Source organism: Platalea leucorodia (genome assembly GCF_965183815.1).
Source record: "Platalea leucorodia genome assembly, chromosome: 15".
In the NCBI taxonomy this organism is placed as follows: domain Eukaryota; kingdom Metazoa; phylum Chordata; class Aves; order Pelecaniformes; family Threskiornithidae; genus Platalea; species Platalea leucorodia.
Genome location: NC_138837.1, coordinates 11,259,054 through 11,284,366, shown reverse-complemented (window position 1 = coordinate 11,284,366; position 25,313 = coordinate 11,259,054). Strand labels below are relative to the sequence as shown.

Here is a 25,313-nt window from a genome sequence, read left to right as displayed (position 1 = left end):
AGGCTGTAACTGCCTGCATGGCTCAAGTTCTCTACAGTTTTTTTAAGGTGCTCCCTAAAAACAGATAGATTTTCTCTCATTTTCTGTTGTAGAAACTCTTTGGTGACATGATTGTACAACAAAACACGGGGGGAGGAGGGGATAGTCATGAGTAGAAGTTTAATGGGAGTCATCTTCTGTGGGAAGAAATCCAACGCGCTGACATTGGGTTTTGTTTTGTACCTGAAAAAATGTCACTGTGAGCAACTTTGGGGTGTTTCCAGGTAGACCTAGTGCAGATTATGTTGGGGATAGTGTAGACCTGTGGGTCAGTTTTGTTTTGGTTTTTTTGTTTGCGTTTTTAATGAATAGCATTTGCCACAACTGACAAAATATTTAAACACAGAAATAAAGAGCATCCTTTTTCCCTCTAATTATGCAGGAAAAAAAGGGGAGAAAGCGCAGCCAAAAGGCTCAGGCTCACCTTATTTTTAAAGTATTCCCATGTATTTCTCTTTTCTCCCTTCATTTGACTGTGGGTGCACCTTCAGATCTCTGCATCTCTGTGTTTCTAGTGGCACGAAGCAAGGCTAGGCATCGAATTAGATGAGCACGCATCAGCTCTACCACACTTGCTTCCAACGCACAGGACCGAGGCATACCTGCCCTAAAATCTGGTCACCAATATTAGTACGTGGGATCGAGACCGTAACGTTTAAAGAAGTCTTCTCACTCACTCCAGCGCTGTGTAACAGCAGAGCTGTGTTCATCCTGCTTGAGTTACAAAACCCCACGGGAAGAGGAGCGACTCCCATCCTCAAGAACAGCTCTGCGGAGCGAGCGGGACACGGAGGCCAGCTCGCTCGGTGGCAGTGACGGAGCCGCCGATGTCACTTAGCACCTCTCCTTCGCTCAGCTGGTCGAAGCCAAAAAGCAGGGCGATGTCTTTATGTTGCACACACGGCACTTCTTCCACTCACAACTTGGGTCTGAGCGAAGATACATTTCTGAAAGTTTGTTATTCCCAGTGAATTCCCCAGTATACGATAAAATTCCAGCCGATGAGGTGCTTACTTACATCCTGCTCCTTGTGTCCAGACACACCAGGGTAGTCAGGTACCTTACTCATCTTTTTTTCTGCTCTCTACACAAATTACTTTATTTTTCAATTTGTAGATTAAGAGACCAAATAGTTAGACTTAATTTGTTCAAATCCTTGTATGTTTTCTTGCAGATTTGACTTTGGAGTCTACGGAGAGAGAGGACTGAAGCTTTTCCCAAACTTTGGGTCTCACCCATGCAGTCTCCGAAGGACAGTGAAACATGAGCTACAGCCTTGCCCCAGGTACAGACAAGACAAGGTGTGTCCGTTTGTCTGTCACTCCCTCCTTCCGCTGCCTCTTTTCACAAAGCTTCTAGGAAGTTTAATTATCTAGAAAACTTCAACCTCTCTGTCAAATATTGTTGAATGAGTTGGCTCTGAATTCCTGGGATCCGTGCACTTGCTTGCAGAGCCAGGGGGACCGCGCAAGTGCTTGTTCTGTATATACTGGGAGTAATATTTAAAATCTTGCTGCCCCTACTCACTCAGGTGCCCTGAAAGCAGGTTTATAAAATACTTTCTCAAGGAAAAGCACTTTTCCAAACCCTCCTAGGGATCAAAACCTACATCCATGAAATAGATCTGGGGGCTGGAGCCCCTCTGCTGTGCAGAGAGGCTGAAGGAGCTGGGATTGTTCAGATGGAGCAGAGAAGGCTCCAGGGAGACCTTCCTGCAGCCTTTCAATACGTAAAGGAGCCTTATAAGAAAGATGGAGAAAGACTTTTTACCAGGGCCTGTAGTGACAGGACAAGGGGCAATGGTTTTAAACTGAAAGAGGGTAGGCTTAGATTGCGCACAAGGAAGAAATTTTTTACGATGAGGGCGGTGAGACCCTGGAATAGGTTGCCCAGAGAAATTGTGGATGTCCTATCATTGGACGTGTTCAAGGCCAGGTTGGATGGGGCTTGGAGCAACCTGATCTTAAAGGTCTCTTCCAACCTAAATGATTCTATGATTCTAAGATGCCCCTGCCCACGGCAGGGGGTTGCACTAGGTGGTTTTTGAAGGTCCCTTCCAACGCAAGCAGTTCTGTGAGTCTATGAATTGCAAATCCTCTGAGGCTTGGCTGACCGAGCAGCCCATCAGCCCCTCGCGCTGGGTTTGTTTCCAAGTATTCGATGACCCCGAGGAAGGCATTTTCTCTGGCAAGTGACACTGGGGACAAGGAGGCGTCTGGGTGCCCAGCTCTGCTGCCTCCCGTCGCCTCTGGGAACAGAGGCCCGCTCTGGGATGATGGCGGTGAGCAGCGACGGCTGAGGGGACAAAGGCGTAGAGGAGAACGGGCGTTGGTGTCAGTCCTTCAGAGACTGACACACAGTCACACAGCGTTCACAACCCGACGGCCCCACCTTCGCGACCACGTCCACCCCGCCAGCAGCGGGACCCCGGTGCACCCACCCACCGCCCCGCCACCAACAAAGCGCCCAGCTGCGGAAAATAAACCGTGCCTAACACCTTTCGCCGGCCCCCTCAAGGGCAGGCTCTAGTTCTGTGTCGAAACGACGGCCTTTTTGGCAGGGTGCAGGTCAGTTTCCTGAGGGGAGCCCGGAGGGAGCCTCCCCCCGCGCCCGCCCTCGCCACCGGCCGCGGCCGCCGGCGGGACCTTCGCCTCAGGAGCGGGCGCGAACCGGCGAGGGCAGGACCGCGGCGAACGCGGGGCTCCCATGGCTGCGCCGCGGGGGCGGGGGACAGCCGCCCTTCCCCGGGGTCGCCGGGCCGAGGCAGCCGCCTCCCGCGGCCCCTCAGGCGGGGCCCGCGCCCCGCTCCCCGCCGGCCCGCCATGATGTCAGCCGTGAGGAGGCGGGGGCGGAGGAGGGAGCCGCCGGCCAAATATAGCGGCGCTTCCTGGGCGGCGGGCCGCGCCCGGGCCCTCCCTCCTGCCGCAGTCAATGAGGAGGCAGCGGCCGCGGCGGAGCGCCGCACTCGCCGGGGGCAGCGCGGCGGGGCGGGGCGGGGGGGGCCGCGGCATGGCGGGGCGCTGAGGGAGCGCGGCAGCGAGGGGCGGCGGCGCGCCCCGGCACCCGGCCCCGCCGCGGCATGGGCAGCCGCGGGGTCGTGCGATGAGCGCTCCCCCGGCGGTTCCCCCCTGCGCGAATATGGGCACAGCCGTGTCCAAAAGGAAGACGCTGAGGAACGAGGCCATGTCGTCGGTGGCGGCCAAAGTGAGGTGGGTGCTGGGGGAGCGGGCGCCGCCGGCGGCGCCTCAGGGAGCCCCGCGGCGCCTCAGGGAGCCCCGCGGCGCCGGGGACCCTGCCCGCCCCCGGCCGCCTTGCGGGCCGAGCGGGGGGAAGGCCCCGAGCCCCTCCGGACGAGCCAAGGCGGCCGGCTGCGGGGCGCGCCCCCGGGTCTCGTCCCCCAGGGCCGGAGCGGCGGCCGCGCGGGGCCATCGGGGCAGGGTGCGCTCCCCCGGGGCTCGGGAGCGGCACCCCGGGGTGGGAGAGCTGGGGGGGACCCCGGCGTGCCCCCCAAAAAGCAGCCACCCGCTCGCAGCTGGCTGGTGACCGTGGGCGACCGCGCTCCCCCGCGCACAGCGGACCCTCAGCCTCGGGAGAGGTGATTTGTCTCCGGAGGTGTCCCCGCTTCTTGCTGGCGGCCCGGCTAACATCATCCGCAGGTTTTATTTGTTAGGTTGGCAAGGAGCAGGTCAGAAGTGGATTTGTCAGGGCTGGATCTTTCTAATCTTCGGGAACTGGAAGCACGGTCAGTTTGCTCGGCGGTTTCTCAGCCGCTGAGATGCCGTCTGCACGTCCGAGGGCAAAGTCAGCACCTTTCTTCAAGGGGTCTTGCTCTTTTGGATGGAACACCTATTGCGTGAAAACCTGGACCCGCCACATCTGCCCTCTCCGGCAGCGTCCCAAGCCACTGCACTGACCAGTTAAAAGATTTGGGTTCTATATTGTGCCTGTTATGTTTTATATTTTGTCTCACAGTGTAGAATTTCACTTACTGTTTGGTCCCAGTGCTTTTTAGTATCAAACATGGGAGATCCTAGCCCATGTATACGTTGCTTGATTGTACTTAAGTTTAAAAAGCTATATTGCAGATGAGCTTTGCCACAGTGCCCTTTGCCCAGAAGGATGGAAACGACCCTTCTCCCACGCTGCAGTGCAAGTGTCACGGCAATCACCGGTGACTGTTTGGGGGCATTGGCGCAGCTTTTTAGCTGCTCCTACAGCACAGCTGTGCAAAGGGGTAGGTCTGTCGGTGTCTCTGCTACATCTAGACTAGCTCTTTGCTGCTGGAAAAAAAGAGGAAGAAATAAACTTTGAAGCTGCGTTATATAACGCCTCCTTTGTGTTAGACAAAATTGCATTAGAATAACCCGGAGTCATGTGTAGGACTCGATCCATGCTGCTGAGAGATCTCAGTCACCTCTCTGTGACTGTAACTCAGCATTACGGCATCTCTGCTGGGCTGGGAGGAAAGATAGTCTTATGGCTTGAAGTGCAGAGATCCAAGGATGTCTGTATATTGCTGTCTGTTTGCATTGTAAAGAAATCTATCCTTCAAAGTCTGGAGTGCCTCTGGAGAAAGCTGTCCAGGCAGAACCTGGAACTTTTCCCCACGTTATGATGCACCCTGTTCATAACCAGTGACGAAAACGTGAGCGCTTTCAACGGCGTTCAAAGATCTGGAAGTGGGATTGTTTTTGGCAGATGTCAGCCAGGTGGATATACAGAAATGAGACAAAATGCACCATAACTGTTGTAGTGGGGTTCTGGGTGTAGGATTAGGCAGCCAGTCACACAAACAACATGTTTGGTGATGGGTAGGATTTCAAATGGCAGTGTGGGTGTTTGAGAGCGACTAATGCATTTTGAACGCAACCGCCTTCTAGCCCACACCAGGATGGTCAGATGCTACTCAAGTAGTATCAACTCTGTAGAGTCCAGGCGTCTCTGGGATTCTGGTTTGCTACACACCTGCTGTAACTACTGACAAGTTGCTGCTGCTGTTATGTGGGAGCTCTGAGGTCTCTCTTGGTGGTGTGAATTGTGGTGGTTTGACCAGAAAAGTTAGCTGAGTGGACTTGGGCTGGGGAATGTAAAGTCCTTGAGGAGGGTCTGGTCATGCAGACCATGGCACAGGGCAGCTGCTCTTACGTGTCTCCCTGTTCATGCCCTGCTCTAGAAATGCCTAATTGAAAAAGCCTTTTGGGAGGGCAGAGAACTTGTTGAGGAGCTCTCTGCATTGCCTCTTTGCATGGAGAAGGTGCTGGTGGGGACAAGCGCTGCCAGTGTGCCTCTATCCTGCCACCCCAGGCACGTCTCAGTCCCTGCCTCGTGACGGCTCTGCCACCCTCAGAATTTCTACAGTGGTGATGACCCACCTGCCGGAAGGTTTCCTCCGGACTTCCCGGAGCACATCGCACACAGTTTCTCTGTGCTCCTCCTCCATGTATGCCCCGTGTCCTTATCTTCTTCATGTACGGGGAGGAGGCTCTGCAACACGGTAGATAAGGCTACAAAGGTAGACTATTCTGTCCTTCCCAAGAGGCTTGGGGACTTGGATCACCTGTATGGGCAGCACTGCTGCAGCCATCTGGTCCCCTGTGGTTTTGCGTAGGCAGTTGTGGGATCCTGTTCTCGTGCTGCAGGAGGGATTGCTTCTCTGCACCTCCTGAGCTCTGCCCTGTTCATGTTTCTTCTGACTTCTCTTTTTGAGAGAAAAATCATCTCCTGAAATTAGCTGCAAGTCCAAGTGGCTGCTGATGTATATTTATTATGCGTGTTTGGAGTGTGTGTGTGTGCATTTGACTGTCTTACTGAGTAGGGAACATCATTTGTTTGCTGTTGTGAGTAATGTAATCTAAGCAGAAGGTGCAAGCTCCCTGGATCCTTAAATTAAAATCTCTGCAGAGCGACTCAAGGGAGTCTCCTGTCCCAGGAGAATTAATTAAGCTCCATGTGTACTAGGTCTTTTAAGTAGCTTCTTAAAAAATAATGGCATAGTTCCTCTGTGCTAGCATTGATGAGAGCATCTGCGGTGCTGCCAACTTTGGTCTCTGTAGTCCTGTCCTCTCCTGGGTGAGTTGCAGCAAACCGTGCACTGATTCTGTGCACAGCACCCGGAAAGTGACTGTGGCTTAGTGCTGCTGCTTTGATCAAATCTGAAGTGGATGTGTGTGAGATCTCGCTGTCGTACTGTGTTTTCCTTCCCGTGTGTGCTTTTTTTTGCCTTGCAGCTCCTGGGGCACAAGTGCTGAAGGCAGGGATGACGCAATTGTCCTTGAGTCATGACCTTGGTGCTGCCCCTCCACCGACAGCTCCCAGGCTGCTGCGGTTTGGGCTTGTGCAGGTTCTCTTCAGGGTCCTGGCCTGCGTGGTGTCTGACACACGCTCCTTGGCTTCCTCAGCACACTTTCAAGGGCATAGATGAACCAAAGCCTTTAGAAATGAGCCTACAGAACAATACTGGCACCCCAACTGTGGCGGTAAAGAAAGACTTTTCCTGCAGCTCTGCTTTGTATTACGCTGGCCCACAGCTTTTCTTTGGGAGTGTGTGATAGTGCGAGCAAACAGACATGAGACTTTTTCTGGGTGTTCCAGAACCATCTCTCCTTGATACAGTTAGCACAAGAAATATTTGAGTCAAGCATGTGGTTCATCTTAGCCAATTTCAGGACTTTGGCATCTAGTCCAAGATACCCCACAGAGAGATAAGAATTTGGTCTCACTCCTCTTTGCTGACTGGAGAGTGGGTTTAAACAAGGCCACGAAGCGTTAGTTGCTGCGAAAGGGTAAATCTTGCACTGACAAAATGCCGAGGTACTTGAATGTGCTCCTTATCCCAGGTTTCTTACTGCGTGAGCAATTTTAGGTTTGGATCGGGGTTCTTCATGGAGTCTAGATTCCTTTTTTCCACTTGTGAGTCTTCCTGTGAGTGGTAGGAACTCTCATGCTTTGATTACCTTGCTGTTTTAACTTCTTCCTGCTCTGTCCTCTCTGCTCCTGTCCAAGCTTTGTGACTATAAATTCCTCCAGGACTATGGGTTCTTTGACTTTAAGATCCATTGCTGACATCCAATTTCCTTTTCTTGAGAGTGAGAATTTAAAATTTTAAAATTTAAAATTAAAATTTTCCAGCTACCATCTCCCTACATAGATATTTCAGAAAACTAATTTTTGTCAGGGTATTGTTACTATTAGGTTTAAACAACGTAGGTGTCAACAGTCTTTAATGACTGAGCTGTTAACTGTGGATATGCTGGCAGTGTTCCCCTCTCTGCTTAGTGACAAGAGCAGGATTGCTGCCGTAGGAGGACGTAGGTCCTGATGATGCAGGAGGTCTCTTCTCTCCTGTTTTCCTGAGATGCAGCACTGTCAGATGCTGTCACAACAGATTCCTGCTGCAACTCCTCTGGGCATTACTTCTGAAGGAACGCGAGAAGGTGGTGGGTGTTCTTTATTTTTCCATGTAATACTCCTGAATAGTCCAGGTTTTGCTTAGCTTGCTGCTGTGCTCTAAATGGAGTTATCTCAGGTCTTTCGTGTCTCTCTTGAGTGTTTCAATACACATTTCTTCACTCAGTTCAGTGTCAGTTTGGTGGATTGTGTAAATTTGTGTGCATCAGTTTCTCATAGCTGCTAGTATGCATCAATCATAGAATCATTAAGGTTGGAAAAGACCTCTGAGATCATTGAGTCCAACCGGTAACCCAGCACTGCCAAGCCCACCACTAAACCATGTCCCTCAGCCCCACATCTCCCCGGCTTTTAAATCCCCCCAGGGATGGGGACTCAGCCCCTGCCCTGGGCAGCCTGGGCCAGGGCCTGGCAGCCCTTTGGGGGAAGAAGTTTTTCCTAACATCCAACCCAAACTTGCCCTGGCGCAGCTTGAGGCCGTTCCCTCTCGTCCCATCGCTTGTTCCTGGGGAGCAGAGACCGACCCCCCCGGCTCCAGCCTCCTGTCAGGCCGTTGCAGAGAGCGATGAGGGCTCCCCTCAGCCTCCTCTTCTCCAGGCTGAGCCCCCCCAGCTCCCCCAGCCGCTCCTCCCCAGCCTTGTGCTCCAGCCCCTGCCCCAGCCTCGCTGCCCTGCTCTGGCCACGCTCCAGCCCCTCCATGGCCGCCTTGGGGTGCGGGGCCCAGCGCTGAGCACAGCATTCGAGGGGCGGCCTCACCAGTGCCCAGCACAGGGGCACCATCCCTGCCCTGCTCCTGCTGGCCACACTGTTCCTGATACAAGCCAGGATGCCATTGGCCCTCTTGGCCACCTGGGCACCCTGCTGGCTCATGTTCAGCGGCTGTCAACCAACACCCCCAGGCCCTTTCCCCCGGGCAGCTCCCAGCCGCTCCTCCCCACGCCTGCAGCGGTGCCTGGGGTTGCTGTGACCCAAGTGCAGGACCTGGGAGGACCCGGAAGATCAAGTCCCCTTTTATCCTCTTGATGTGATTATTTCAGAGACATGAAGGCTATTCCATGCTCATCACGTTGTAATTGAGATATTTGTTATTTGGCAGCTTTCTTCTTTCTAGCAAATGTATTTCTAGACCGTCTATGCTTCTTAGCAAAGTCTCAGTCAGTTTCTCTTCCAGACCCGAGTCCAGCTTTGACATCTAATGCACAGAGAGTACTGAAAAATGCCCTCAGAAGGGCAGCTGCCTCTGCTGCCTGTGTTGTGCTACCCCATCCCACCCTCCGCGCTCCTGAAGTCATTCTGATGGAGAAGAAGCCAGAGAAGATGGTGGTGGTTTCTCTGAGGCAATGGCAGTCTTGTCTTTCCTGGTTAGACTCAGTAGTGCAGCGTACCAAGCCTATGGTCCCTGGTTGATGTCCTTTTGTTAAATCAAGCTGTGCTGACTGTGTAACATGCAGGTCTGATCTGCTACTAAGATGAAAACCTCTCTCTAGATGAGTCAGGGCTAAACTTGTCATGTCATCAGCTGATTACCTCTCAGTACTACCTGCTCATTTGTATGCAGCTTTTGCAGCGTCATACACTCAGGGTTATAGCTCGTTGGCCTGTGTATCTGTAAGGCCCCTTGTACTTCATCTCATTTATGTGAAACAAGTTTCCTTTTTTATCGCTTGCTGGTTAAATTATCGTGAGGTGTCTCTGCTCTGAGCCCAGTTGAAGGGTTTTCTGTCCAGTGCCATCAGAAGGCTCGATGGGAGCTGAACTACGTCGGCTGTGATAATGGAGGCAAAACTGAGCTGAGAGAAAAGTACGATTGTGTTACTTCTATCGATACAGCGTGTTGGTAAAAGAAATAGAAAAGAATGGGATGAATAGAGCAGCTACCATCTGTTTGAATTTTGCTCTGACTTTTATTTCGATCAAGTCTGTGGGTAGCCAAGGAGAGGGGGTAAACGACACGTTAACGAAGCGGGCAGATGCTGGTAAACTGTGGTGACTGTGAGCACAGTGAGGGCAGCGAAGGAACACAAAAGGCTTGGCAAGGGGAGATGAGGCATAAGGAGCTAGCGTGGCCAGCAGGGTCCCCTTGGCGAAGGGCACATGGAGACATCTGTGGGAGATCAGCTGAGGCACAGCCAAGGAGAAGCCGGTGGCACTTGGGAAGCAGGAATGTAGAAGGGAACCACTGAGATAATAGGCAAAAAAATTAGTCTGAAGCTTGCAGTGTAATTGGCTGGAAAACCCCCGTCGCACATTGTACTGTGCAGGCGTCATTGCCTTATTAGCTGTCGCTAGAAAACTGTGATCAAGCGTCGGCATTTGTCTGCTCTGAGGTTGGCCTGCAGTGCCTGAGAGCAGTGGGAGTGGAACGGTAGTGACAGAACTGCAGGTTCAGCCTGGGCTGGGCAGCAACGTTTTCGAGCAGCTCTGTGCTCCTTGATTGTGCTTCTGACCTGCGAGGAGACGTCTGGGTATCGCCTGTTCTCTGGGAGCTCTGGCACTTGGGATTTTACCTTCCTGTCTCATCTGCTTGGGGAAAGAGGAGAGTGAGGTTAGAGCCACTGCAGCACCTTTAAACTCGGGCTCTTATTCTGAGTGATGCTATTTTCACTGTGGAACAAGGTGGGATGGAGTGTGGCAGTGCTTCTCACTGGCTCCACGTTAGCCATTTGCAGTTTGGGTCTTAGCAAGTGCTTGGTACTAATTTTTTGAGCCTGTGGTTTGCAAGCTAAGGGTGAAGTGCTGGTTCGGATTTTAAGGCAGACAGATCAGCTTCGGGCATTGGCAGAGAGTTGAATGGAGAGAATGACAGATGGGCTAACATGCTCTTGGAGCTTTTGAACTAGTTACAGACTAGATTTTATTGTCATATTTCAGCATTTTTTTCTGTAAATCACCATGTTCTCTCATTGATAATTTACCTGAGAACTTGCTTGTTATTTTTTCTACATGGAATGACTGCTGATGCACAAGAGAAGCTTCAAAGTCTTTCCCGAGGGTGTAGGTGCCCTGTTTGTGAATGGTGTGATGATGCCTTGCAAGGACAGACATTTCCATGGGAAACCTTGGAGTCCCAGAAGTCTTGGTGGAAGAGATGTTGGAAGTCTCGAGCCCAGCCATCTGCTCAAAGCGGGGCTGTTGCCAGTGCTACGTGAGATCAGCCGTGGCTTTGGCTGAGCCTTAACCACCTCTAAGAGGGAGTGCAGGAGTGGCTCAGGAGTGCTCTGGCAGCTGCGTAGCCTGATGTTAGAATCATAGAATCATTTAGGTTGGAAAAGACCCTTGAGATCATCCAACTGCAAACCTAGCACTGCCAAGCCCACCACTAAACCATGTCCCTAAGCTCCACATCTACACGTCGTTTAAATACCTCCAGGGATGGGGACTCAACCGCTTCCCTGAAGTTGCCACACTCCAGCTCCCAACTTTACATGTGTGTGTTGCCCCAGGACCAAGTCCTGCTTTTTGCCCAGACAGAAAGGTGGTGGGTGCAAGGAACATCCATGAGGCGCTTGTCCTCCTGAATGGGTGAACCATGACAGTCATCCATTTGTTCTTCATAGTGGGGATTGCGTGCTAGTTATACAGCTCCCCCAAGTGACAGAGCCTCTGTGTGACCATCTCTGGGGGTGCTTAGGCATTGAGGAAGACAGTTTGGGCAACTGCCAGCCCTGGCTGGTGTCTAAAGGTACAGCCTGGTACTAGACAGGCAAGAACCTGGAAACAGAAAAATTTCAGCACTCTGTGTTAGCCTGTAATGACGCAGAAGGTTAAACCTCGCTTCTTGCACAGCTCTGGCTGTGCTGCTCCAAAGCATTTTGCATTTGGCTGTGCTGAAATTTAGTCCCAGGGAGATTAAATTACTCTTTCTTCATCGTTCATATCGATCCCCTGTTGCTGGCTGTGGATGACAAATGGACTTCCCACTCCTTCCAGCTCTAGTCGCTCCGGGAGGTATATTGTAGCTTTGTTAATATTTTCCCTTTTGGGAGGAGGTGTGTAAAACCAGTAGGGGAAAATCCTGGCTACACAGCTTGGGATATGCTGGTTTATCGGCTAGCAAAGCAGAAGGTTGTTTTGGAGGTCAAGGCCATTTTCCACCTAGATGATTAATGGCTGTTCTGAATGTGGCCTTTTGTGGCAGCTTGAACTGGAGAGGGATGATCTGAGGTTGAGCACCTCTGAAGGAAGAGGACATGGACGTGATGCTTTGGTATGGAGAGTCTTCCCTGTTGCAGCGAGTCTTCGTCTCCTCCCCCAGGAGATGCTGGTGTGCTTGAAGGCTGAGAGTGCTTGGCTGCTGGGTTTTGTTGGCTTGGCTTGCCAAGGAGGTGGGTGGCTGTTCCATCTCACTGTTTGCAAGCCTCCACCCTGGACTGTCCATTGGCAAATATCAGCTTGATTGTGATGCTGCAGACCTTGGAGAGATTGTTCTACAAACCTGGGGAAAATGGATGGCTGGGGAAAAGCTGGTATTAGCTCTCTTCAGTCACAGGTCTGTCGGGTACAGGAGAACAAGCACAGCAGCAGGATGTTACAAATGTCCTGGCAATAGGAGACTGGAGATTATTTACTGTATTCCAGGGAATGCATGCCTTGACCAAGGATTCCTTTCCTGTGTGGGTTGGAAGCAGAAAGCTTTTCCGTGGTTGGAATATTCATGGGCTTGCTCTCTTATGTAGGCCTTGATGTGTGATAAGGGTTGAGCTCACGCTGCCTGGTTGATTCTTAATATATTTCAGTAAAATCTCAGTCATCCACGGGACCTGAATCCATCAGACAACCAGGAACTGCTTTTGTGGGCTGTTGTGGGGCTCTCTCAAATAAGGTTATCCAGTAACCCAAATACTGACATAGTTGGTGTTTGAGAATGTAGGGTTAAGGTAGGTGGAATGGGTAGTAGCATTAACGTCTAAGCTGTGATAGCTCACAGATAGGGGCATTCAGAAGCAGAGTAGAAGGCTGGGGTGATGGTTGGGACTGGGGTGGAGATGCCTTCTTCCCTGGGCTGCCAGAAGGGGTTTAACTCAGGGTGGTTAGAGACAGTGATCCAGTTCCTGTGTGCGTCACAGAAACAAGGCCGAGTTTAATGCAGGTGCCTTTCAATTTTTTTCAGTTTTAACAGAGAAGCTAAAGACTAAAATAGTCCTGGGCTTGTAGTCCAACTCTCTTTTCCCCTTTGGCCAGGGGAAGACTGAGGTGGGTTAAGCAGGAAGCCCCCACTGCTATTGCAGCACGTTTAAATTGGTGTCACCTGAAGGCGAGGGAAAGGCAGCTGCAGGAAAACAGCAGTATATTGAACTGTTCCTTCTTTCCTTGGGCTTTAACCATTACCCATCTTTTTCTTTTCTCTCCTTTGCTGCCTTCTGTGACGCTTGGATATGCAGAGCGGCAAGGGCTTTTGGAGAATATCTTTCACAAAACCATCCCGAAGGTAGAAACGGCTCAGGTAAGAGAATTGATATACCTTGTTTATATCTGTGTGTGCATGCACCTATTTATTAATAGGCCTTAGAAAAAAAGTGCATTTATTTATCATACAAAGTGTTACGTGAGATCTCGGCAGCAGAGAGGCAAGAGGAGTTGCCCTCTAGGTCTGTGAAGCCCCTGAGGAGAAGAGGCAGTTTGGTGACTCAAGGGCTGGGTGGGCTGTGGGGACAAGGTCAGTGTTAGTGGACAAGTGCCCTGTCATAAAGTCACCCCTAGAGCTGATGTCCGTGGAAGAAGTTTCAGCTGGGAGGTGAAAGACTGCACTGCACAAGGCTTCTGCACTGGTTTGTCACTCCTAGGTCTTGCTTTCACGGGGGAATAAAAAAAAGGTGAGTTATAGTGTGTTAACTGACGTGCTTAGTGTATGTGCAGCAACCTGTCTTTGCTGGCAAAGGTAACCTCTGGGTTTATTCCCAGGTTTTGCTTCAACAAGGGTTAAAATGAGATTTGCCTTGTCTAGTTGAGGACACCAGCATGTGCTAGCTAATATGTTAGTTTTTTTAGACACAGATATTGTCCCTGTCAGCTTATGACGAGTTCTGCTTGATGGGCAAGAGAGCACAAGAGAAACTCACTTGACTTCTAACAGGGCTGTGTCTTCTCTGTGAGGAAAGAAAACATTGTGCGGACAATAAATTCGCTACAAAACCTATAGAAAATCCTGTGGAATCCACAGAAAATCAGTGTGAAGAAGTAGCAGGTTGTCCTGTAGCGTTGAACTGTTTTGCAGGGGATAGTTATTAAATAGAATGTAATGTAGAGTGATGTTATCATTCTTTGTAAACTCCAAGTGTCTGTGTTTAAACCTTTACAGGCAGGAAATGCCTCTTGCTAAAAGACCAAGCCTAATCACACTGGTGTTTGACAGACAGCTGAATGAGTCCCTGCCTTTCTTCTTGGATCTGTTCTGATGACCTTCAAGTTGTCCTTGGCTGAATTGTGCTAACTTTGTGAATGGAAGGGCTTTAAAACAATCTACTGCTGTTCTCGTTGATTTTTTTTCAGGCGTGAGAAACTCCAGTGACACATTACTTACAATATTCTGTCTAAGAACATGGTGCTAGGAAGGGAAGGGTAGAAAAAGGCTGGGGTTTAACACAGCTGAGATGAAGCGTCTGTGAGGCAGAGGGAAGGAAGGGGTTGGATGGACAGTGCAGAGACAGGCCGGGCAGGTCTGAGGAGGCTTCCCAGCATGGCAAAACATCCTTTATCATGGCCATTTTTGCAGCTGCGTCTGTCAGCGGGCGTCTTTGCTGGTCCTTTTCTGCAGTCCCCAACCCCAGTTTCCAGCAGGGAGGAGCATTGTCTCCTGCTCACTTTGTAGTGCCCTCATAGTGCGCGTGGGGTCCCGTTCAGGCCAGAGGGAGAATCCCTGATGGAGATGAGGGGAAATGGCGGATCTGTTCAGGTGCCTGAGACCTGGGGAGCCCTGGTCAAAGCCAAGGAGTAGGAGCCTCTCTGATGCGCACTTACAGAGCTGTTGTTTTACTCAGCCTTATGGGTGCTCCTACTTGCTCGTTCCTCTCTCTGGCTGTAGGTAAGGAGAACACAGAAACAGAGCTGATGTGACTCTGGAAAATGAGCCACTGTCAGGCTCCCCAGACCAGCACTTAAGCCCTCTCTGTGCTTGTAACATATCCGTAAGCTCTCCAGGGAAGCCTTCTCATACCCACTGCCCCGTTAGGGTATCAGGCTTGAGATTGTATTTGAATTCAAGCAAATTTAGTTGCCAGAGATAAGAATCAAGGAGCAAGAGGTACATATGGATATACCACAATTCTTATGGGATCCTTACATATTGACTTGGAAATAAATAAAGTTCCCTAGAAATTACTCTAAATGTTTATAGAAGAGGGAAAAAAAGAATCATCATTTTTTAAGTCATCTTTTGAAATTCTGCAGTGTATAATTTAACACAGTATGTAACATTTCGTTATAAATAACCATGGTAGGAAGGTTGCTATCCTATAAAAATGTTGAGAGTAGAAAATTTGGCTCCCTTTTGTTCGTCCCAGTAGTGCAATAACAGAGAAGTCAACTCTTTCCTTCCTGCAGAAATTCTGTATATCTCAGTATCGCTTTTGCAAGGTTCTGAACACTTCACCTTTGGCTCAGCAGAGTGCTTAAGCTGGATGATTAGCTTTCATCCAGTGACTCCAGTGAAACAAAGGCAGGGCCTCTTCTGCATAAGTTGACGATGTAGCACGTATATAGAAATACCTGAATCTGCTCCAACTCATCAGCTTGGCTGAAGAGAGCAGGGAGAGGCAGTGTTACGGCTGTACAAGCCCACCAGTATCCTTTAGTTAAATTCCTGCTTGCATTTGATGGTGCCTTAGGTCCAGAAAGCTCAGCACACTGAAGAATTGAGTCCTCGGTGCATGTGTGTCCCTGTTCATAGCACTGTGGGCTTTGACCACGAGTGTTTTTCCCTGGTGGGATAGGCCTGCTTTCCGCTGTAGTAACCCCAGCTGTACACGTGGATGCCCCCTGCACTGCCAGCAGACTGCAGCTGGGATTAAGGCTCTAGCCTAAATGTGAGTGGAAGGAGGCAGGCCTTGACTTCAGTAGTTTATAGTCCAGAAAAAAAAAAGTTTAAGAAAGCTTTAAAGTCATTGATGAATGCAGTGAGGAAAAAGGGTTGTGGTCTTTGAGGAGCAGGAAGGTGGCAGAGCCATCAGTGGGACAGTAGAGGCCTAGATGGAGGAGAGAATGGCAGGATGCTCCTCTTCTGAGGATCCAGGAGCTAGAACCTTCCTGTCTCCCTGCAGAGGACAATCTTCATGCAGAAAATGAGGTGGGTGTGAATCTTTGGGATGCCAGTTCTTTGCTGCTTTACCTGCTAATTCACCTCCTTGGCAGAAGGGTGGAGCTCTGTAACTCCCCAGGCAGACACAGGACGCCCACCATCTGGATGGAGATGCCAAGTGTGCAGAGACTGCCCCAACTTACTCAATTTCTGCTGCTCTTGCTCTCTGAGGATCGTCCATCTCGGTTTGACTTTTTTTATCTTTAAAGTCCCTTGACTCGGAGGACAGGAGGTGGTATAATGGCTTTTGCATCCCACCTCTTACTTCACATTCCACAACTGATCAAAGAGCTTATTCTTTGGCGGTAACTTTTACACCCCAGAATCTATTTCTGGTGGCTTCTCTGGAGCGCTTGTGTGTACCTGTGTGGCAGAATGGCTTTGAGATACTGGGGAGTGGTAATGAAGAACTACAGAGGGATTGTGTATCAGCAGGATGGGCCAGCTGCCATGTCCGAGCATTTTGATGAGGGGTGAGTTATTTGCAAGGCTTTGTTTACCTTCTGTTTTCAATAAAATTGCAGTCTGTCTGTGCTCTGCTTCCTTCACTAGGGCAGTGGGTACATCAGCAGGAGATAAGAGGAGTGCAGGGTACTGCAGGGTGTACATGTAGTGAGAGAAAGGTGAGGGAGAGTGTATGTTGTTGGTTACAACTTCTGATTCTTCTTGATGTGAGGCCTGAGAACTTCATGGCTCAGAAATATTGTGTGCTATCCCTATGCAACTCTTCGATGTTGTATTCTGGAGGGGGTTTTTCCAGGTGACTGGGGAGGTACGTTTACCTCTTCTCCCCTGTTGCTTGGCTCAGAGTGCACTGACCCTGTTCCGTGAGGTTACAGTAGGGATAATGGCAATACAGATTTCTCTTCTCTTTGCTTCCCTTTTGGAACAGGGAAGGTGCCTGGTGATGGGGTATGAGTTGCTGGCAGAGGGTGAAGGGATTGTCCCCTTGGGATCACTCAGATTTTTTTCTCCTGATCTTCGAGATGTTCTGAGGCATTAGAAAAAAGGGAGGGTTGGGCTCTGCTGCAGCTGGCAGGACGCAGATCTGTTAAGGGAGCTGGTGCTGAGGTGGTAATGCATCTCCTGCTCTCTTACTGCCTCTGTTCATTGCTGGCTTATTCATTGCAGGCTGAAGGTCTGGGAAGGCTCCCAAGAAGAGCACTCTCCCATGTTCAGCGTTCATCCTGACTGCAAGGCTGTTGCCAGAGCCCTTGCTGACTCTTGTGGCTTTCTGGTACCTTCCAAAGACTTTCCATCCTGTCTGTGGCATGGCTTTAGTGTAGGAGTGGGTGTCCCTTGGGACAGACCTAGAAGAAAGACAGGGAAAAGTATTGAAATGTTGTGAAAGGGAAGTGTAAAAAGGCTGCAGAGAGCAAAACATAGAAGAAATAATCACTTGGAGTCTCGCCAGAGCTCATGGGATAAGGAGTTTTGGACATTCCCAGAGTCCCCTTCTCCCAGCTTAGGTCTCAGAGACCCCACACTGAGATACTGCTTTAGATTTCTTTATCTCCATGTACTGGAACTGTGAGAAGAAAAAGATACCAAGGGCATGGGGCAGTGAAATGAAAAATGACAGCAAGTGGAGCATTTGAGAAGCTTCCTCCTCTCTGGGGGAGCAGTGATGCATCCCAGTGAGATGGGATTCGGACACAAGGATCCTTTGCTGAGGAAAGGAAGGGGGTTATGCTGGGTTTTTTCCTGATACTTCTATATCAGGCAGTTTCTATTTTGCTCGGTTGGGTTATTTGGAGGGCAGCTGCTGCTGCTGCTGGAGTGCTGGGGCTGTCGCTGCGGGATGCAGCGCTGGTCTGCCTGCTGCAGGCTGGCTGCTCTGGGCAAGCTGCGCGTGAAAGGCTCTGGAAGCAAGAGACAGGGAAAGATCCCAGCAAGCGTAATGTGTGCTTGGTGCTGCAGAGATGATGGGCCTTGGGCCAACACTGCCTAGCAGGTCTTGACCCAAATTCGCTGTGGTTATTGCAGAAACAGCATGGCTACTCTGACTGGTTTGCATCAGCACAAACCAAAGGGGATAGTTACCTGAAACTGGAAGAAGCTTCTTTTTAATATCAAAAGAAGTCCTCTTCGCTTCTTTCCTTTGTTTTTGCATGATGTTTCAGCCATCAGTGAAAACACTGAGCGTGTAAGAAGAGGGCACCTGTGAGCTTCCCCAAGCCAAATGGCAATGGGTAGTGGTGGCAGGAGAAAAATGCGTTTGCTGAGGCTACTGTGCCACGTGCAGAGACTGCACTGAAGCAACCGCTTCTGTTTGCACCCGGGGCTTCTGCCGCTTCGGAAGAGAGGGTGTGAGTCCGTGTGGAGGGCAGCAGCCGTGCAACAGAGGAGGTTCCTGACACTGCCAGGATCTGACATGGGGCTTGAGAAACTCCAGCATGAGGCTTTGCAGGTGCTTCAGTCCAAGTAAGTGACCTGCGAGCCGTTTTTTTTATGAAGCCGTGAAGTAAGGCTGCAGCTATACAACGCTCTAAGACGGACCTTCAGTTTGCCGATGTTCAGACTGTGGAGCTGCCAGTGGAGCCTGATTCAGAGTAAGCACCAAGTCTGCCTTTTTCCGTAGAGGATGCTTCCCTGTCCCTGGGATGGACCCCAGCAGCACATCTGGCCCAGCTCTCTCGGGGTATCCCTGTGCTGACGTGATGTGGCTGACCTTGAGCAATGGAGGTGGCCTTGCTAGAAAGAGCCCATGCTCCGGAGGGGTTTGTAGGCAGCCTGAGTTCAGGGCAGAGCAGGGATGTGAAATCTCATCTCTCAGGGTTTCAGGCTGCATCCAGGGTCAGCTGGCACGGGTATGGTGTGGGTGTATCCTAAAACTTGCCATGGAATATGTTGTTTGCTTATAAAGTGAATAAAAACATAGGTCACAGTGTTACCATGGAAATGCTAAGGCCGGTGGTGGAGCTGCCATTTGCTCCCTTGGGTCGTGTCTCACAGTAACAATTTCATCTATTCACATTAATGTTACAGGCCAGACTAAAAGGTTACTCATCTATGAGGCACAATGTCAACAGCGTCTTCAGTTTGTTTGTTTTCTAGGCCCATTTCAGCGCGGAGGACTAATTGGAACCATTTTGTCATAGTTAAGTGACCCTCTGTTTTCTCAGAGCAGCTCCTTTACTGAAGCAGCCCTTGCCTTTTCTCTGTGGCTTTGCAGAGAAGTGTGTGATGTTCCTTCCTCAGGAGCGGTAGGATCACGATGCCCGATAAAGTCATGGTGGGGCTGGCTTGGTCAAGATTCGGGTAATCCCATAGCGAACGTTGTGCGTGACATTCGTTCACTTGACTCTGAAGCTACTGCATGGCTGAAATGCTGCTGTGACCTTTTTTTTTTTTTAATTGCTGTATCTCCATTTTTATCTCCCTGCCTCATGCTTCAATATTTTGAAGGAATTTCCTGTTTTTTACCGTGCTTATTTCTTGACTGCGTTTCAACCCTGCAGACCAGCGAGGTCGGCTGCCACCCCGTCTCTGGAGGCAGGAGCCCCGTGCTGGCAGGGTCACGCTGCGGTACGTTAGCGCTGGGAAGGACAGAGCTGACGTGGTGGGGAGCTTTGCATTATGGCTCTGATGCACGTTCAGAGAGGCAGCAGAGGAGAACAGGACCTGACAGCCTCTTAGCACACCTGGGGGGCAGTGGCAGGCATACTGGATGTCTCAGAACTGATATTGCAAGAGAAACTCTCAGCTGTGCTGTTTGAAAAGATGTTACTGTTTTTGCAATGCCCTGGGCTCTGGCCAGAGCACCCGTCTGCCCTCCTCATTGAGGGTATCACCTGGACTCCTACTGGTGTAAAATAAAAAAGCATTAACTTCATTCCTGCTACTACGAACAACCCTGCAAGTCCATATACTGTAAACCTAAAATCTTTCCATTCATCTTCAGTGGCTGAGACAGTTCTTTCATTTAAAGTTGGTACCATAAACGTCAGGTCCAGAGAGGTCCAGCTGAGGTGGAGCAGGGAGGAGAGAACTATGTCTCTGAAATTTATTTTTCTGAGATGACAGATGTTTTTTTAATAGGGTTTATCTAGATTCCTCTTTGCCACTTGGCTTCTGATGCTGGAGCTGAGGTTTTAAATCTAAGGTGCTTTAATCATCAGTTTGGCTGCTAAATACAGTAATAAATTTGGGACTTTTTTTTAAGCTTCTGTCTATGCCTTGTGGCTGTATTCTGCCTTGATTTATAAACTTCTCATCCCATGGGATTACAAGGCAGTCTGCATCAGATAAGAGTTTGGCTCGGTGAGTTCCTCCACTGTTGTGAATGGGCATCAGTCAGCTGAGGCTTATCCCAGCACATTACCTCCTCTCGAGAAATGTGACAGCGAAAGAAAATGGGAAGGTCCTTTCACGGTTAGCTACCTCGGTCTGAGCAAGTGCTCAAGTTAGAGTTACTGGATGAGAAAGGATGTATTGTAAGTATCTTATAGTAATAAGTGCCTAATTATCAGGAACTACATGTACCGAGAATGTGGATTCTTTCTTTCCCAAGATACTGCAAATTAACTAGTACAGATTATCATTGCTGTCGGCGGTCATGTCTTTGTGATACATGTGCCCTGACGACTGTGTTGGGCAGTGCTGTGTGGAAGGTGAAGAAAGAAATATCAGAAAGGAGCAAGCGAAGCCAATGAGACGTGTTCAAGTAAGTAACAAGGGGGGTGGGAAGGGGATTGGCCCTCGGGACTGGACTGCCAGCCCCCAGGCTCTGGACAGGCTGTTAGACTTAGCCCAGGTAGACAGGGGAGTGATGAAAATAGGATTCGGATGTTCCTGTTACCAATAGACACAAGATCTACAGATCAAGCATGTTGGTCCTCTTCCCTTCATCTTGCTGTTAAGCATCTCAGGCACAATAAATCCATGAAGAGCACAAATCCAGATGAAAAGAAATCTGTTTGAGGAACCTGATTTGCCTGCTCCAGGGTAGCTTTGCAGCTGTGTGAGACAAAGGTGTTGCCGATGAAAGAAGGTGGGAGAGCAGAGTTGTTACCAGGTCAGCTTCATCGAGGTGGCTGGAGAGGAGGGCACTGTGCCAGGCTTCCCGCGTCACGCTGTCCTGGGCTGGCGTGGCAGTTTGATGGAGCAGCTGGTTGTGGGAGAGGTGGCAAGAGCAATGTGCAAATGAAATGAAACGGAGCAGCAGTAAGCAGGCAGAGGGTGTTAACAGCAGCCTGCTTCAGCTGACTCTCAGAAGGCAATTCCAGTTATTGCTGAAGTCCCCTGTTACTGTTTCTGGGTTCTCTTCACCAAACATCCCTGTGGCTCAGATTTAATTCAGCATTGATTTCTGGACCAGCTTGACTTCTTTCCTAGCAGAAGCAAACTATTAACCTAAAATGCCATAGTGGAAGCAGGTGCAGTGCTTTGGCGCTTGAATCCAGTTCATTACAAGCACAGACAAGGGAACTGGTTACTGGTAACGTCTCCGGGCTGCTGGTGTGTGTGGACGTGCCTGTGTGTGGATGCTAGCACAGACTTGCTCCCTGAATTGGTGCAGGTTCGTTTTTAGAAGCCAGTAATTCATTATGATGGATGTTTGGATCTCTTTTCCTTCCATAGTAATTTTTTCAGTAGATAAATTCTTTATTAACTAGAAGTCTTGAATAAAGCTTCACATTCCCTTTGCATATGAAGTTGCTTCTCCAATGTGTAGTTACTGAAGGTGCTAAATTGAATGAAAAGAAATAATTATCCAATTGTTTGACAAGGAGAAGCATAATGGCGTGGTGGCAGGCCTTTGTAGTGCAGACCATGAAAACTCCCAGATAAGTACAAGTGAAAACACCTGAAGTAAGGGACAAGGTAGGAAGAAAGAATTATCCTCACATTTTGCACACTAGATCAGACAGGTAGTTTATGTCAAATATATCCAGTCAAGAATTGTAACCCTGCCACGATTTCAGTAAAAAATTGACTCTTACTTGAAACCAGTCATGTCCCACTTACACGTCTGTAAATTTTAGGGCTGAACAGACCTCAATGCTTATAAAACAGAGACTGGAATTGGTCTCTCTGCACTTGTGATCATGAGCATTTTCAGGCACTTCATTTTTCCATTTAGCCACAGATAGCAGAGTTTGGAAATTCTTGGCTCTCTGAATTGCGGTGCTGTCAGTGCATGGGCAAAGGTGCACCATCCTGTGCGTTTGCTCTCACGAGGCTGTACCTCTTCCGCAGAAGTATTCATTTCAGGAGGAACAGGGCAGCTGTCAGCCACTATTTTGTGTTGTCTTAAGAAATCTGTAGCGTCACTGTGCCCACACAGATTAGTAAGTTTGACAAGTTGAGAGGAGTACTTAGAACTGGCCTTTGTTTTTAATTTAAGAAATGGTGCGCTTGGCGCTATTAGCCAGCAGATCTTGGCAGATCTTGGAGAGTCATTTGGTGGTGTTTTCCCAAGACATGCCCACTCTAGAGCACAGTTAGTCTTGGAACTGGAGAGAGTCTGAGTCGCTGTAAAACAAATGTGGTGGCCTGCTGCCTCCTGAGGGGTGACAAGTGGCTGGAGAGACGTTGGGGCCTGTGAACACTTTCTGCACCGGTTGGTCCATGGCATCGTATCCTGCAGCTGGTAGGACTCAGGGGACAAGCTGTTGAATGCCAGCTGGTGGAGCAGCTTCTTCCCCTTGAATGGCTTGCAGTTGTTCTGGTGATGGCCCTTGTAGTCCGTCAGGCCCTCCTTCTGGAGGGAGGTGCAGATGTCCATGCTGTGTCTGTGCAGGAGACCACAGGTGAAGTAGACCACTACTTGCCTTTCATTTTTACCTGGACAATATCAGTGAGCTGCGTGACTCCTCACTACACCTAGGCACGCGTTTTGGACTTCATGTGAAGTCTGGAAAGACGGCATCAGCTGTAGGTTCAAGAGGCATAGCTCGCTCTTTAGGACTCCTCCAGGCTCCTTCTCCTGGTCAGCTCAAGGAGTCGCCCAGCTGCCAGCTACAGTATCTGGAGTCTGTGAGGTCCCGCTAGGAGACAAGCGAAACGAACCTGAGTTGTGTCAGCCTGAACGGCTCTGACAGCCGCTGCTTGAGCCAAGTGGCCAGAGGCGTATTTACCTCCTAGTGGTGCTGGGGGAAGTTGTATCTCAAGGAGAAAAATGAGATAAGGGTGACACACTGTACCAGTACCGGCTAAATTCAGTTCAGTCTCGGCTGCAAACAGAGCAGGGGCAGAGGCCCTTGGCAATGTCAGCACAATCCAGGATGGGCTTCAGATCCAAAAGCTGAAAGTGTACATCCTCAGCTTGGGAAGGCTCTTTTCCGAGGGGCACAAGAGCACTTCATGGGAGGCAGAATGTGGCAGCAGAGAAAGGTCCGTGTTGCATACACACACATCAGATTCGTCCTGGGAGAGGTCTCTTCCTCCTTCGTCTCTTCATGGCCAGCTACAAGGTTGCCAGGCCTCAGATTGTTGCCGAGTTCTTCCAGGCCATGGCTCAGTAGCTAAAGGAAAGACGTTCATTAAATATCTGGTGAAGTAAAGGCTTGGGTTTGCTTTCTGCCTCTGTTTAAAGTGCTGCTGTCTGTGCTGGACACTAACGATTTTATTTTTTCTGGGGTAGTAGTCACATGAATAATGCATTCCCTGCTGAGCCTTTTTAACAGTCCTCTAGCTGCTTCCCATCTGAAGGGAAGTGTAAGAGGTAATTAACAGCCACTTGAAAAAAGGATTAGCAGGTGGGTGGGAGCTACTGTTGGGTTCATGCATGGAATTGCCATGGAAATGCTGAGATTTCCTGGCACTTCATCCAGTGTGTGGGCTCCAAAGATAGTTGCACTCATGGGCCTCTCTCCTTTCGATCTTCCTACCCTACGAAGGGAGTGGCTGCGTTTTCCTTCAGGACAGCTTCCGCAGGCTGTGCTGTCGCCGTCTGCACACCCGATGAGGCCTGCTAACCAGGGGTGCTGCAGAGACCGGGACGCTGCGTTGCAGCTGTCGGCTGAGATACTATTGCATTTCTTTCATGTCAAACCAACTGGCAGAAAATCAAGGGGAAAAAAACTAAACCCTGGTGGTTTTCCCCTTTTCCTTAGTTCTAAAAAATAACAACTTCAAAACACTCAGAGTTTGTCACTTCTTAGAGAAGTTGGTGCTGGTCCTTGCCCTGCAAACTTTCAACAGCCCTTGCGTGGCTAAACCCGCTGAAGCAGACGGGACTGTGCAGCTGAACAAGGGTTGTTTTGCACTTAAGCATTTTCAGGCTGTGCATTGAGACCTGCATTTGCTTCTCGCCTTGTTTGGTGGCTACACATGCTTAAAATACTGGGCGTATTTGTGAGAAATGTCTCTCATTTCAGTACCAGCTCTGGAGGTTTAGAAGGCTACGGGCATGCATTCATCTGAAAAGGTTCCTGGGGGAGCCTACCACATCTCTCTCCCCCTTCCCCTTTCTGCAGCAGTGGCAAAGAGCCTCCTGAATTTGTTGGTGTCTGGGGTGCTTTGGTTTTAAGGAAAGTGTGCCATTTGTTTCAGATCACCTGTTAGCAGACTCCTACCTTGGACAGGAGGACTCCCCTGAGATGCAGCAGGCGGCACAGAACAAGCGCAGGCTCTCCGTCATCTCAGACGGCAAGTTTGAGAGGAGCTTTTCCGAGGAGCAGGCAGAGAAGATGCCAAGCGAGGGACCGAAGCCACGAGTCTACACGATCTCCGGCGAGAGGCCGATGCTGTCGGACCACGAGAATGAAAGTATGGAACTGGTGGTGATGAAGGGGGCTGCCCAAGAGGAATGCCACCACGGCCACCAAGTGCACAGTGCTGGCGGCTCTCACGGCGTTAGCAGGCATTGCAAGGGCTGGCCAGGCAGCCGGCAGGGCTCCAAGGAGTGCCCAAACTGCACCCGGCTGGCTGCCCCTTCCCAGCATTCCTTTGACCTGGAGCAGCATCAATCCAGTGAGACTGGGTGGCACAGAAAAAGGCTGGAGAGGATGTATAGTGTCGATCGAGTGTCTGGTAAGTAAGGGTGAGTGCTGGGTGCTGGAAGGACACAAAAAGGGACTTGTCGACGCAGGGGTGAGGGGTGACACCCATCTCATCCCAGCATGGAGGTTTCGTTGCCATGTGCCTCGAGTTGGGCCCTGTAGCGTTTCCCCTTCGGCACCTTGCTGGTGCCTTGCGCCAGCATTCGCGGAAAGGGATTGTCAAAGGAGGAGTTTGAAATAAGCTGAGCTGAGTTTGACGCCAGCTCATCCAAGCTCCGCTGTCTCTCCTAGCTTGTAAGCAGCAGGTGACCTGGGTGGTTTTCACGACAGCTTCATGTAGCTTAGTGAGGGTGATCTCTGTGGCTCCCCTTCTGTTGAAGGAAGAGCAAGAGAGGAGGGGCTGTGTCAAAGCACCTAGGTTTATGCTCATCCAGAAGGCAGTTTGGAGCAGGACCCTCTCTCCTCTGCCTCATTCTGGGGCTGAGGCAAGTGAAATCTTTGTGACCGTGCCAGGGTGCTCAGTGGGAGCCTCAGCTCGGCTCAGGTACGGTGTTCTGTACTTTGGTGTCCCCAAAATGCTGGTCTGCGTGGCTGGAAGCAGTTCAGCAGGGTCCCTCATGTAGTGC

At 50.2% G+C, this 25,313-nt stretch overlaps 1 protein-coding gene across 1 annotated transcript in view; it reads left to right on the top strand.

Annotated features, from left to right (window-relative positions):
- Positions 1-3,141: 3,141 nt before the first annotated feature.
- The window catches only part of NSMF (NMDA receptor synaptonuclear signaling and neuronal migration factor), a gene marked incomplete at both ends in the record, with an annotated part of 46,989 nt that continues 24,817 nt past the window's right edge, over positions 3,142-25,313 (top strand). Inside the window, 3 exons of the mRNA XM_082327506.1 lie at positions 3,142-3,248; positions 12,828-12,889; positions 24,239-24,718. Of these exons, the coding sequence (XP_082183632.1) occupies positions 3,142-3,248; positions 12,828-12,889; positions 24,239-24,718 (649 nt within the window). The remainder of the gene's footprint in view (positions 3,249-12,827; positions 12,890-24,238; positions 24,719-25,313) is intronic.